At 45.9% G+C, this 15,522-nt stretch overlaps 1 protein-coding gene across 1 annotated transcript; it reads left to right on the top strand.

Moving 5' to 3' along the window:
• The first annotated feature begins 330 nt into the window (after window positions 1-330).
• efcc1 (EF-hand and coiled-coil domain containing 1) lies at window positions 331-14,813 on the top strand. Its single transcript, XM_070903394.1, is given in 10 exon segments — window positions 331-1,011; window positions 1,852-2,294; window positions 8,300-8,366; window positions 8,368-8,399; window positions 9,818-9,966; window positions 10,298-10,433; window positions 11,779-11,935; window positions 13,697-13,855; window positions 14,451-14,520; window positions 14,680-14,813. Coding segments are annotated over 10 exon segments (2,028 nt in total).
• The last annotated feature ends 709 nt before the right edge of the window (window positions 14,814-15,522 follow it).

Genomic DNA, 15,522 nt, shown 5'->3' with positions numbered 1-15,522 from the left:
ACTCCGGCAAACGGCGGTACGAGACCGTTACAGTGTGTGTGTGTGTGTGTGTGTGTGTGTGTGTATATATGTTCCTGACTCCTGGTTGGGACCCCTGGTTTTGGATTCTGGGGGCGGGGGGGGGGGCTGTGCTAAATTCAAATCTGCTCTAGTCGTAACACACGCCTCGTTTCGGCTCCGCCAGTCTGCTCTTGAGTTTCTACTGAGAAGGATGAACACGAACACACACACACACACACGCACACAAACACACACACACGCACTCACACGCACAGGGGAGCGACAGCAGCCGTGCTCAAGTTTGAGGAAATATGATGTTGCTCAGTAGAAATGATGGATGCCATAGACTCCATTGATCCATACAGCCGACCAGCGCGCAGGACACAATGGATAGTCAGCACCCTGGCTTACCATTACGGACTGGACCGGGGAGTGGAGAACGAAATCATAGTTTTGGCCACCGGGTTGGATCAGTACCTACAGGAGATTTTCCATCATATGGACTATCAAGGTGGGGGCAAAATCCCCGTAGAGGACTTTAACATCTTGTGTGAAGTCCTGGGACTGAACAAAGACTCGGAGGACGCAGAATGCGCCGATGTTGGAGACAATTTACCCACCGAGCTCACCTTCAGACACTTCCACGCCAAACTGTGCGGACACTTCAGCGCCAAGGCGGGGAGTCAGTATGAGAACGGCCGGCTGCTGGTCGGGAAGGACAGCGAGCATATAGAGACTCAGATCCGCCTGAGGAGCCCTCTGAGGCGGCGGGAGAAGTTGCTGTCCGCGGGTGCGAGCGGCGGCTCCTCCTGCCTCTCCTCGGGGGGACGGCACGCCTCCGGCTGCAGGCACGGGCCCTGCACCAAGGAGTGCTACGAGGAGATCGTGGCGCTGGAGGAAGCAGAGGACCGAGTGGCGAAACTGGAGGACGAGAACGCGAGTTTGAGGGAGCTGATCGAGGACATGCGAGCCGCCCTTCAGAGCAGCGACGCCCGCTGCCTGGCGCTGCAGGTGAGAGTGCGTGATGCTGCTGAGTAGAAGAGGGGCCAAACTCACACAACCCCCGCTGAGGCCTTGAACGTGAATATGCTCTCCATATAGTGTCAGGATGTAAGGGTAATGTCCTTCCAACGTAGTGTCGTTAGGCGCAATCAGGGGACAAGGCTGCTGATGGGGTCCCCTTCTCAGCTGCCTTGTCTGAAGGGAAGGGACCCCAAGACCACCGCTGCCCCCAACACCCAATGGCATTCATGGCTTATAACTGATCTATTCAGCATTAGTAAATGACTAAAAAACATCAGTAGCCTATATGTATTTTAATGGTTTGTTTCTGAGATTTGAGAAACCCATTACCCTTTTATTAATGACTCACTAACATTTATAACCACATATTAGAAAGTGGGAAACTCAGCAACCCAAATGTTGGTCTTATTAATGGCTTCTAACTCATCTATGAGGCATCAATTAATGACTCACTAACCATTAATAAAACATTATTTGCAGCCTATAAAACCTTAAATAAGGCATGTCTTATTAGAAAGTAGTACCAAAGGGCTGTGACCCTTTATTGATGATTTTATTGATATTCAGACCTGCAGAGTGAATGGTCTGTTAGAAAGTGAGAAATCCAATATGCTGGAATAATGACTGATCACAATATCAGAATCAGAAATACTTTATTGATCCCCGGGGGGGGAAATTAGACAAAGACATCTTGTCATTCTTGTAAATGATCTGTTAACAAAGCCATTAGGTCCAACTTATAAATCCAGAATAGAAACAGGTGCCCGACTGGTTTAAGGGAATAACCTGATCTGGTCCCCTGCAGTCACCTGTCGCTCTTCTGTTCAGGTAGGACTATGGAAAAGCCACTCCAAACACAAACCAGAGGAAGGCTGTTTCATTGCCCACCAGCAACAAGCTGCCCAGAAGAGTTTGAGCAACAGGAACCCGAAAAGCAGCAGCACCTGCAGCGACCTGAAGAGCCTGCAGAACATCATCCACGAGATAGAGCTGCTGCGGAGCTCCAGAGACCGGCACGCGGAGGAAGCCTTGCTGTGCAATCAGAGGCTGGAGCAGGAACTGTGGAGCTCTAAAGAGACTGTGGCCGCGCTGGAGGACTGCAACCAAGCCCTTAAGAGGGAGCAGGTGGGCATGAGGAGGAAGGTGGAGGAGGCCAGGCAGGCGCTGCTCAGCGGCCTGGGTAAGGTGAAGGAACTGGAGGCCAAGGCCAGTCACGTGCCGGCGCTGCAGAGACACATCCTCCAGCTGGAATCAGAGCTCCTCTACTACAGGTAAACACACGTAGCATCAACAAACACTACTATGTTCATGTTGAAGCAATAGCACAACAGGACACATCACCACAGCTTGGGATTTAGTCAGAGAGTGCCTCTGGGTGAGACTGCACCCTAGACATACACTTGACCGCGTTTGATGCTGTGCCAGTCTGATAATCAGAACGAATTTCCATTTTGTTTCACAACATCCAGCCCGACATTGTGTTCATGTTGGCCCGTTTCTTGTCGGGAGGAGGAGATACTGGTAGTGGCTGCTAGGAGCAGTTAACCTAAAGGTGCTCCGTGGAGTTATGTTTACATTTCTCACCAAAACACACTGAGGTCGAGCAAATGTGTTCCTTCCTCGTAAAACGTTTGCAAAGCACAGCCTAAGTGCTCGCTGGATCACGTAACATCACTTGAGACCCCCTCTTCGACGGCCGAATTTGGGCTAGCGTGACAATTTTTTGCGACGTTCCCAAACCTCTTACAAAACATTTATCATGTCACGTTTTGTTTCATAATGTCAAAGTGACATGAAATGAAGAGTGGCAGGAAATACAAGTGTTACTGGGGCAAATGCCATTATGAAATAAAAACAGACTTGGGAACAAGGGCGTTTTGAAATAAAGGTGTCTATTATGAAAGAAGAAGTCCTGTAAAACTCTGATGAAACAACATCTTATAAGAATGAGCTTTGAGTTTGAACCCACTGTTTGCGATTGACATTTTGATATTGATTCTTTTTAGATGCATTCATACAGAAATAAAGATGTTTCTCGTTTCTTCAGATCTTCATTCGGCCCAATCAGCTGTCAAGCCCTGAGCGAAACAAGTGTCTGGCTGCTCATCCTGTCATGAGGCAGGTTATTGCATTAGGGAGGCCTTTGTGGCTAGAATAATGAATTATAGTTCCTCCTAGAATAAAATGACTCTGTTTACTTCTGGCGTCATGCCTGGAAAACTCTGCCATGCCACTTATGTGGTTTACTATTCCAATTTTCAGCCTTGTTGTGTTTTAGTTGATTTAACAGGCATCGTGTGTGGCAGGGTCGGTCTCGCCTGAGCTGCGCTACTGCAGGGAACTATTCATTTTGGTGGAAGCAAGGGTGTAATTGGACTTTTAAAGTACAAAGCCATTGGTTTAATGTTTATCTCTGTGTCTGTTGTCCCCTGCTCCGAACATATAATCAGTGTCTGCAGGTCTGGCTTTCTTAGGTAGCAGATGTTAGAGAGCGTGGTTGTATGGTTATCTACCTAATGCTGTTATTATGGACTCTAAGACGCAGCCCTGTGCTTCCAGACCACATGATCCAAGTCCTAACTGCTGCCTGCCTTTAGGTGATTCTAAATAACACATTTTGCAACCACAACACCCTTCCTTTAACCCTAAGCTCCGCTAATCTATGCAGGCCACGTTCCAAAGTCTTTTCACTGCCCTTCCATTGATACCCTAATAGCAAATGATTCAACACCACAAAGGCTCTGACTTGTCAAGAGAAAGCTCCATTGAGTGAGAACCTCAACAGACTGACCGTTCTCATCAATCTCCGCTCACTTCTTTCACTCGCCTGGCGAAGGAACAATACCACGCGGACACCCCCGTCCCATGGATCTTAGCAACCAAGCTCCATGAATATTACCCCCCGAAAAGCCACAATGCTAGCTCAGTCACGTCTCATCCGAGGACGTGGTTAGAGAGTAAGGTGCCAGTTGAGGTGTTGTTGTTTTTTGAAGATTTGAGTGAGATGCTTTTCATCTTGCCTCCTCCATTGAAGTCATTCCTCTTTCAGCACGCTGTCTCAGTGTCAGATGTCTCAGATCATATGTGGTGGGTTTCAGGACGTAGTTGTGTGTCAAGCGGTGTGTTGAAACGATCAACCGTAACTTTATCCCCGCGGCTTATTTCTAAACTGCTGTGATAAGTAATGCGATTAACTGAGATGCTGCGGGATCTCAGGAGATACAGAGTTACAGGGCTGGCCGGCATTGCTGCTGTCCTGTGGATTCCACTTAAGCACAGTGATAATGGAGTGCTGCAGGAATGAGTCCTGAAACCCGGGAATAAGTCAACATTTTTACACTTCCTGTTCCCTCGTCCGAAATAAGCTCTGTGGTTAACACAAGCCACAAACCACTCGCAAATTTTGAAGCTTTTACGTGTCTTAAAAAAGGCGGTTGCTAACAAGCGGCTAAATGAGACTAATGCGGACTAAAGCAGAAAGTCATCTACTCACCAGTTCGCCTTTGCAGCCTCGCTGTGTGTATACTCTATATCTATCTGTCTATATATCTATATCTATCTCTATTCTCTTAAAAGTGAAGCTTAGCGGTGGTGACGTTGAAGTAATGCCACCGTGGTGTAGTTCCTTTATAGTCTAACGTTAGCTTTTTACGTCTGGCGATTCCATTTACGCTTCAAAAATCATAAAAGTAGTGTTCATTAGTGAAGATTAGCGTGTGAGTATCATAAACTTTTGTTTTGTCACAGAGCTTCTTTTCTGCAATAATCCAAAACCCCATTGGCTTTTTGTGGAGGGAACCAGGGCGACGCTAACTTCAGGGTTGGCCTACAAAAACACATCATCCCTGCAGCACTCTATAAAGAGCTAGCCAGCACCTCTAAAGCTAACTGATTAACACTTAATATCTTGTTTGTTGAATCAGTAGAAAAAATGAAGAATAAAAATGTTCATTTAGAGGGGCAGATTTTGTTGCCTTTGCACAGAGCAAGGCTAGTTGTTTCCCCCTTTTCCAATCTTTGTGCTAAGCTAAGCTCACCCGCTGCTGGCTCTAGCTTTATGTTGTATTTGCTGCACAGACATGAGAGTGTTTCCCTGTAACATCTTGATTTTTAGCATTTGTTGATGCACAATTTTCCCATCTTGAAAATCGCCTTTCAACTTTCCGTCAACATCCAAAAAGTCAGTTTGAAAAATGTGGTCACTGGTATGAAACTGAAGATGTGTGGGTGTTGTTGCATAACATGTCTGTGATTTCTTTGGATTGTACGCTAGAACAGAACAGAGGCTGAGACTCAGATGGGAGCCGCGCCTTCCACAGGAGTTGATTAGCACAGGAAAGTCTTTGTGAACTGGGACGGTCTAAAAATGTCACTTCTAGTTGTGTTTTTCACTAAAGAAGGTAAAGGGAGTCTCAATCAGTCAGTGTAGCCTATAGAGCTCTATGGGCCAGGGGGATTAGACAATAGGAAGCACAGCAAGAGGAACAAAAAGGAATGAGGGGGAGGAAAGAATACCATCTGGAGGAAGAAGCAAACACTCAACTGTTTGTTCATGAAATGAGGGACGTGTTTTGTAAGGCCCACAAGAGAGGAATGGCTTCATTCAGCTTTCCATCTTCTTTTTGTGCTGCAAAGAAAAGATGTGGAGTGGGGATACAAAATGAGCCATTAAAATGAACTCTGGCCGTCTTTCATCCCCAACTTCTTCGGTTTTATTGTCCTCTCGATTCCAGGTGTCTCTGTGTATATAGTTCAGGGATTTCTAGAGAGCATAACCCAGGCACATGTGCCCTAAGTGTGCAAGTTTAAAACTCCCTTTGCACGCCTGCAGACTTCTTCTCTGTACGCCCCTAACCCCTGGCCCTCTGAAGGCAGGCCCCGGGGGAGGCATAATCTCCCAGCCTTTTCATGCTCTCTGCATGGCGCCTGAGAACGGAGGGTCTATAGCGGACCATTTATCTGCCTCCGCACAAGAGCTGCAGCATTGTGCGGAGCAGGTGCTGCCACGGCATTCCTACCCCTTAAATAATGTGGAAAGGACACACTCGAGGGATGTCTGGGACCCGTGGCATTCTGCTGCTGCTGCCTTACTGTTGTTCTTGAACAGCCTTCAACAACTCGCACTGCCAAACGGGCTCTTTTTCACATTGAACCGCTGCCCTGCTCTCCCTCCCTCTGGTTTGGAGGTATGCTGACATCAGCAGAAATACATCACACACGAAATATCTTATAAAACTTATGCCACCCACCCTTTGCTGGACTTCTTTCCCCTGTATATTTGCCACTACTTTTAATACCCTTGTTTGTTTGACTTTGGGGCTTTCTTTGCACTTTGCTTGCTAAGGAAAACTTAACCACCCTCTGTAAATGTTACAGCCATTGGTTTCTGGATTAAGTCCTCAGCTAGTGCCAAGCAATGGTCACATCTCTGAAGCTGCTTCATTTGTATCCCAGAAACCACCTCATTGTATGGTGTGACCCGAGAGGACTTGATTAATAACTGTCAGCTATGTAAACATGGCCCCCTCACCCGCCTCCGTCACGCCGCGGGGCACCGACAAGCGCTGAACTTCAAGTTCAAGCTCAGGTTTACGGCGTGCCCTCATTTTTAACCTCTGCACAGAGAGGAGACTGTCATTGACCGATGACACCTGAAAGAGTGAACTGCTCTTCAGGGAGTGGTGGAGGAGGGGGAACAGTGATGGGGGGGGTGTTGATGAGAAGTTCACTTCAGCGCTGCTCTGTGATGAACACAGGGAGGACTCTAACAACAAACAGCTGGACTACCCCCCACAGTCCAAGAGAACGGCTTTAGACTTTCACTAATAAGGCAGAATACAGGATCCTATTAATTAGAAATGCCCTGCCATAGCACAATGGAGCTCTTCATGTATAATGTTACTCCTGTGTTTGTGCCTTGAGGTATTTAACTGTACCGCTAGTGCATTTCTTCTCTGCCAATTATACTAATCTCAGAATGATACAATGGCCTTTTCCTTTGTTGTGAAGACTAAGACAGAGAGGTGCCTTTGATACAGGGATCTGATACAAGAGAGGGAAAGGCCATACACGCAGCTGAGGAAATGTTAAATGGATTATTCATCTGCGTGGTACTTCCTCGATTAACTATGTCTATGTCGTGTTTCCTGCAAATTGTATGTGAATAAATTCTGCCTTGATTCTCCCGCTGAATCATGTAAATCCTTGGTAAATGTGGTTTAGTTAAGCTTTTTGTTCTGCTAAATGGGTCAGAAGGTGAGCAGCACAAAATGCTAAATGTTCTTTAAGTTAGAGTGCTTTAAAGCAGCACATGTAAGTGCGGTATTTACTCTCCTTTTAGCTTCGTTTTTGGTCTCCACCAACTGCTGAGAAGTATATCGTCTCTTTAGCTGCTGGACATTCGCTAACTTTGTCTGTTTTTGCTGCTGAGCAGTCAGTTTATGAGGGCTTTTTTTTTTTTTTTTTGCAGAAAAGAGCGCTGTGACTGGCCTACACCGAAAATGTGCTAAAAGAGGCAAAAAAGCTTAACATTAGCATTCATTTGAAAGCGTGTTTCTGTCCACCTGATGGCTTCTTTTCTCTCCGCTTTGGTCTCCGCCAACACCTTAGGGGAAATATCTTACAGCTAAATGCTACGCTAGTGAGCGGCTAACTTTGTCTGTCTGCCATTTTGGTACCGTGTAGGCAGTGTACAATACCTTCACTGAAAACAGCTGCCTGCTGCTGCCTGCTGCTGCTGGAGAGCTGGTCAGTGAGAGCGCCGAGACCGAACCGAACAATGAAGTTGCCACAAACAATTTGCTGAGAGAAGCTAAAGCGCTCAACACAGCATGCGGGTGGTAATCCTCTGTGGGTTCATCACCAGGAGCGACTCCTCTCACATTGCATTAATCTAAAAGCATCGATTAGTGCAGCTTGAAGTTGTTTTTGTGCAGAAAAGAGTCGTAGAAAACATTTTAATTTCTGTATATTGTGAACATTATCCCATAAAGATGTATTCTGCTGGTAGAAAACCTGACATGAGTTCAATTTTAACAATTCATATGTCAAAAGACTACAGGTTTACACTCGTGTAACACTTCGAAGTCTGCAGTGTATCTTAGTCTCTCTCCCTCTCCCTCTCCCTCGGAGCCAAATACGTAAATGAATAGATATTTTCATTTTGGCAGGTCAAACCCACCCATGCTGCTTTTTCGTGCGGTACACCGGCGAGAGCTTTGATTCCTGTCTGGTGAAACGCTGATCAAATTTTGTCCACGTCTGCTGCATCCCACAGTCCGACCACTGTCCAGGATGTCTGTCTGGACTACTTTCAGGTGTCTGCGTTCATCCAGTTGGAATTCCCCATGCTCAGCGCCATCACCAAGCACTTCAGGGTACCTCATCGCTGTCAAACCATGTGATGGGAAGCCCTCCTTAAACAGTAATAATGTCAAGCACAGTCAAAACCAAATTAGAGCTAGTTTTCATGTGACAGTCAGGAGATCAGCCTCCAAAGAGGGGAGGGGGGGGTTGTTGGAGTCCTTTTTTGTCGCTCAAGACACAAAGCCATTTTTTAACCTCTATGCATGTCAAAGGCCCGAAGCCAGAAGCTGCGGCTGTGCTACAGTATTCTCTGGACACAGGCCGCAGCCTCCCTCCAACCACTGTCAATTAAAGTGCAATTAGTCACACCAAAGCCTGCATCTGAAAAAGCCTCCCCACCAGTTCATTCCAGAGTCTGAGCGTCTCCCCAGCAACCAGCAAAGTTTTGTGTGCGTGTCCACGTCCATGTACCGGCTCCATGTTGGTCTGACTGCAGCTGCTGGCCCTTGTGAGCGAACTGCTCTCCTCCTCCGCCGTGGCCCCCGCTAACTTAAACACGGCCCTCTGATTGACTGCCTGAAATCATGCTGCAATTATTGACCTTCAGTGAAGTCAACCCTTTCTCCCCAGTTTTGCACAAAGAGACCTAAAGAAGTACACAGATGCAGAGTATAATGCTGTCTTACGGCATAGCCTGCCTCGTGCCAACAGGATATAAGCATGAGCGCGCCATGAGTCTTTTTTTTTTTTCAGAGAGTCAGGCTGCTGAAAACCTTTTTTTTTTTCTCTCCAAGTTTTTCGGTAAGACATCATCATCTGGAAACACTTATTCTGTGATTGACGAAGGCCCCCTATCGGATTTCCCCCAACACAAAAGAGCAGACGGCAGGAGAAACCTAGAAAATTCAAACCATTACAGAGCGATTGATCCACGCAGTCTTTTTTTTTTTCTCTCTTTTTTTCTTTCTTTTCTGAAACAAATGTGTCTTTGACATGAGGGAAAACGTGACATATAGAATAAAAGCGTTACATATGTTTTCATCTGCAGATGAAAAGATAGAGCTTAGAAAACTCTGCTCATGTGCTTAAACAATTCTGTGCTCCGATTTTGTTCCGTCCACTGTCAGCCAGTGTGCAAGCTAACCCCTGCACAGTAACTGCGCCATTCTACCATTGACCCACTTTACTGTAAAAATGCCTTAAAGATACAATGTCTGGCTTCAATTACCCCACCCACATTTGGCATACAACATCACAGGCCTCTATAAAATTATCATGGCGGTTGTAGATGTGGCTTAATACACACTGCCTTGTGTTACTCGATATGTTCTCTTTGATGTTGGCAATTGGTTTGGACTGAACTTTTCCTATCTGTGCAAATTTGCAGTTTGAGCCACTTGGTTTATGTGCAGAGACATCGGCACAGCAGCAAAGATGGGGTCATGTATTTGCAGAGAACATGCAGTCAAGCTGCGGCGCTGTCTTTCAGGTCGGAGGTGCCAAAACTACAGCTCCCAGGCGGCACCGGGGCAGAGCAGCAGCTGAGCGTCGGCAGCCGGCAGGGCCAGAGATGCTGCTCGAACTCCCAACATGGCCGCTGCTCCCCGACAGGGCGTGCTGTGACAACCCCAGATAAGAGTAAGACGTGTTTTCTCATGGGAGCCCAGAAAGCAGTGCTGACGTCTCTTTACTGCACAAGCACGAGGAGACAATTAGAAAATTAGAGCAGATGGGGATTCAGTGGGCTGCCTTGCTCAAGGGCACTCAACTAAAGGGCTGCAACTAACAATTATTTTTGTTATCGATGAAGTTCAGTTTGCTATGATATGAAATAGAGAAGAGCTTTTCAGCGACTAACCGATTAATTGATTAAATGTTTCCCGTTCCGGAGTCAAGCATTTTCTTTCCCTACAACCCTATGATTAATAATGATTAATTAAGGATGATGACGGTGTGTTGCGGCGTCTAGTGGAAGAGCAGCTGTTTCGTTCGGTGGAGGGCCAGGCCGCCTCCGATGAGGAGGAGGACAAGTGGACCGGAGATCAGCAGAGGCAGGTGGACGAGGTGAAGAGGATCCTGACCAGGCTGTCCTGCTGTGGGGAAAGGTACCGCACGTCCACACCTTCACTATGTCTTAAAGGTCCCATATTGTAGAAAGTGAGACGTCCATGTCTTGTTTCATTATAAAGCAGCTTTCAGTGCTGTATAAATACTGTGAAAGCATCAAAACGCTCAGTCCTCGGAGAAATGCACACAGCCCGTCTTCAGACACTGCGCCTTTAAACGAGCCGCCAGGACTTCTGTAAGGTTGTGATGTCACAACTATGCAGTCACCGCACTCAGCCACGCCCCCCAGCAGGTCAATCACAGCACCACCCACCAAGTACACTTTCTTAAAAATCAAATAAAACCAAAACCTGCTAAAAGAAGCTCTGTAGCTGCAGTGTTGACCACTTTCACATTACACATATTCATTTGATCTATTATTAATATAAGAAATACTGATAAGTGGAGCGTTAACAATCCTTAACAATTTCATATTTTGTGAGGGTTCCTGTTTGCCAAAGTATATATACATTTCGCGCAGATACCCATGAATGAAAATAACAATATAGAGATGTATCTACAGAAAGTACCAATGACGTGTGTTATTATTATAAATCATTGCTAGTGTGCTAAAATGTTGTAATGAATAGAGTGCTGCAGGGGTGACGTATTTGTGTGGGCAAACCCTGAAGTTAGCATCGCCCTGGTTCCCTCCACAAAAAGCCAATGGGATTTTGGATTATTGTGGCAAAACAAAAGTTCATGATACTCACACGTTTTGTTCGGCAAGATAATCTTCACTAATGAACACCACTTTTAAGATTTTTGAAGCGTAAAATGGAATCGCCAGAAGTAAAAAGCTAACGTTAGGCTACAAAGGAACTCCACCACGGTCGCATTACTTCAACATCACCACCGCTAAGCTTCACTTTGAAGAGAATATAGATAGATATAGATACATAGACAGATAGATATAGAGTGTAAACACAGCGAGGCTGTAAAGGCGGACTAGTGAGTAGATGACTTTGCGCGTTTCGGCATGAAGACGCGACAACCGCTGTAGTCTCATAAATTCACGAGTGGGGGTATCGACTGACGCATTTTATGTCGTAGAACAAAACTTTGAAATCTCTTAAGCTCGTGTTAACCACAGACCTTATTTCAGGCATCTAACCCAAAACCCATCCAAAAAAACCCACTGACTTCCAGACGAGGGAACAGGAAGCGTAAAAATGCTGACTCATTTCCAGGTTTTAGGACTCATTCCTGCAGCACATCTATTAGAGAATTTGAATTAAGACTAAATACACGCTGCCAGTGCATTGTTGCTCAGACAGCTATGACAGCTTTCTGTAGCTCTGAGCCTGACAGACTCCCTGTCCTCTGCTACGCGTTGTTGATCAGGTGCGACGACAAGGCATTCAAGAAGCTGATGTCGAATTACGGGAGCTTGAGGAGCGAGGAGAGCTGCAGCGCTGTGGTGGAGCTCCTGGAGAGGGTGACCACGTTGCACAAGCAGCTGGAGCTGAAGGAGAGCCAGGCAGAGATAGACATGGACCAGGTACAGGCCACCTCCGACCTCCATCACACCAGGGTGGGCTACTACAGTGTCCTCTGCCCTGGTCTGCTGGATCCATCTATATGAAACTGTTCTCTCTGCCTTTCTTTACATCATGAGACATTTTGTGGTTGTGTGTACGGTGTTAAACTAGATTAGAGAGGACTGGTGAAGGTTGTTATGAAAGTGGAGGGCTTCAAAGGCAAAACCACAGCTAGTGGCATGATCCTGCAGCTTCCACCTAACCAAACCACCAGCAGTGGCACCAGAGCCTCCCCCTGTGTCTGTGTGGGTGTGTGTTTGCAGCTGTTTCTCACTGGAGCTGACCACAGAAACACCCCCCCCCCCTCCCCGTTGTCCCGCATGACACTTAAGAATATCATAAATTAAAGCTCTCTTGTTACAGTCGAGTAGTATTTTCACAACACAGGAAGACAGGGCAGAAGGAGGGGGGGGGGCGTGATGTAATGTGTTCCCAGAACGTCTCAGCACTCAGAGAGGAAAAGTTAAAACTAAACAAAGTCCTGACTGTGAGGCTGTGTTTATGTGCAGGATGTGCGGGGTGAGACCTTTGTCCTTCAATACGCCATGACGTAAAGGTGCACTGCGGGGACTTCCAACTATTTTTTGGCAGGCAAACGTACAAGATGTGGGCTGAAAACTCGCTCTAACCTCAACATTTGACATACATTTACATTGGGGGTATATATATATATATATATATATATATATATTGTGTTAAGATGTTTAGCAGCTCTACAGGGTAAAAATCTTACATTTCCAACAGTGACATGTCCAGCTGCTCTTGTAACTGCGAGTTGCTTAATCTGTGTTTGGTCCAGGATAAGGTTGGCGGTATTCTATTCATTTTTCTTATTTCCAACAAGCCCCATGAAAAGACCAAAACGAGCAGTGAAATGATCCAACTAACAAATTTGTTTCAATGGCTACCTGTAGCTGCTCCAAACAAGTTTAATGAGTTCAGTGAATGTGCTGTAAAACCAAAACAATTAGCTAAGGTAGGCTAGAAGGTAGCCTAAAAGAGGCTAATGGATGACATGGCTAAACAGACAAGTATATATAGTATATAGTCCACTGTTAGTATGTGGGACACGTAACAACACATATTTGTGTTGTTAGTGTGAGCAGTAATGGCCACCATGGCTGAACAGACAAGAAACGATATTCAATAGCTAGCTAGTTCAATGGCTACCTCTAGCTGCTCCAAACAAGTTTAATGAGTTCAGTGAATGTGCTGTGAAACCATAACAATCAGCTAAAGTAGGCTAAAAAAAGTAGCTAAAAGAGGCTAATGGATAACATGGCTGAACAGACAAGTATATATAGTATATAGTCCACTGTTAGTATGTGGGACACATAACAACACAGATTTGTGTTGTTATGTGTGAGCAGTAATGGCCACCATGGCCGAACAGTAATTAGCCTGTTAGCCTTTGTCTGTCTGCTATTGGGTGCCGGTAGCGCAGGGAGTGTGCAGTGAGTTTATAGGAGATTTTTTTTCTCTAAACAGCTTCCTGTTTAATGAGTTCAATAAATGTGCTGTAAAACAAAACAATGAGCTAAAATAGGCTAAAAAGTAGCTAAAAGAAGCCAATGAATAACATGGCTAAACAGACAAGAAAATGCAAAAAAGTGCAAAAAAACTTCATCAACTTCACCCGTAATAGGACACCTGATCCTATGACAGGAAGAAGGACTGTCCTTCGTCCCGTCCTTGTGACTGGTTTGTGTTGTGTCTTCCAGGTGAAGGACTCTCTGTTGCAGGAGCTGCAGCAGAAGGCCGAGGAAACTGAGCTGCTCCAGGCGGAGCTGCAAATGCTGGAGACTGAGAGGGTTCGTCTGTCACTGGTGGAGGAGAAACTCGTGGACATCCTGCAGCTCCTCCAGCAGCTCAGAGACCTGGTTAGTCACAGTTAACTGGCAACAGCACTGTTGGGTCTGAAGCACTCAAAGCTGCTAATAACCAAGGCTTTGTGTTAATATTATAACTTTAAGGCCCAAACATATTGTTTGGATTTTTAGCACAATGAAACAATCTTGTAAACAGCAGTTAGACTATCATGTGAACTAAAACTCTGCACTGAAACTCAGAGTAATGAAAATCATTTGGCTGGGTTGGCAGCTGAGAGAAATCCACCCACGCTACACTGGAATGATTTTCTCTGGCCAGACATCACAAAGAAAAGCAAATTGAAAGTTTTCACTGGCGTTGTTCAAAGACAAACCTCCATATGGACATTCACTGACAGATACTTTGAAATTAAAAGTCCGCTTTGACCTGTTGAATCAGCGAGCAGGACTAACATGGCTCTGTGTCCATTCTTTTTGTCGTGTGACCCTAACAGTGGGAGACCAGATTATAGATCTGAGAGCAAATTAAATTCACTTGTTGAACATGTGCGAGAGCCTCTGTGGTCACAAGACTCAGATTCCTTGTTAATTAAAGAGCCTGTCAATTGCCTGATAGCATCTGAGAATAGCTCTCTCGTGGTTTCAGAACGTCTCGCGGAGGTCCCTCGGGAAAATCTTGCTCAGCACTTTGGAGTCCTGCAGCGACCCGCAACACGGTTAGTAGAGCTCACACGACCAATAAAACCAATACAAGCCTTGTGAAATGTGATGTGAAAATTTACAGTTACTGGGGGCAGGCCACTGAATCGGATTCTCGCCGGGTCGCCCGTAACACGATTCCCTCAGCGGTCACATCTGTTCTGTTTGTTGCGCAGGGAAAGCCCACATTCTGGAGGTGCTCAACGCACTCTATCACGAACTGGCTGCCTGTGAGATTCTGTCCACTGGTGGACCTTTGGAGCGAACTCAGAGTCAGCAGTCTCTGAACGCCCTCATCATCTCCTGCTAGTCAAGACTGCCGCCTGCTGGGCCAGTGATGCTCCAACAGCCTTTCTGGAAGACACTGAAAGCTTAGCAGTGGTCAAAAAAACAAGCTGATTGATGTGTATACTGTATTATATTGTAGCTTATATACTCCTCAGACCCTGTTATGTATAAAGGGATATTAGTCTAGAATTACATATAAAGGAAATTCTTGCTCATACATGGATTTTTGACACAGTTCTGAATGTGAAAATGTTGAAATAAGCTAAACCTTAAAGGGGCATAAGTAGTCTGTGAACTGTATCGACCTCCACTGGTCAACAGGTCCACAACATCCCAAATAGCGTTTCAAGATCAAATGTCGCCAACAAGTTGACGAGGCTGTGTCACTGTACAAAGAGAAGTGCAGCCTGTGTGTGTGACCCATAGACTTATGACCTATACTGCAGCCAGCCACCAGGGGGGGGGGGGGCGATCGATATGTTTTGGCTTCACTTTTGGGTAGCTGCCATGTCCTCCCTCTTTATATACAGTCCATGGTTTGACCTCATTTGGAGAACACTACTGGCGTGTACTTTGCGACCATCGGGATGACTCAGTGTTGTTTCATGGTGCATTCAGGGGTTCATTCATTGACATCAGTAATGTTGGGAAATATTACTGGAAACGTCAACCATTTTTACCAGGTCTTTGCATTCAGGTGCTCATCTGTCTGCCATATACACGTCACATGA

The sequence above is a fragment of the Enoplosus armatus genome, chromosome 3, assembly GCF_043641665.1.
Source record: "Enoplosus armatus isolate fEnoArm2 chromosome 3, fEnoArm2.hap1, whole genome shotgun sequence".
Classification (NCBI taxonomy): domain Eukaryota; kingdom Metazoa; phylum Chordata; class Actinopteri; order Centrarchiformes; family Enoplosidae; genus Enoplosus; species Enoplosus armatus.
The sequence above is the reverse complement of the archived record's forward strand: the minus strand, read 5'-3'. Positions and strand labels throughout refer to the sequence as shown.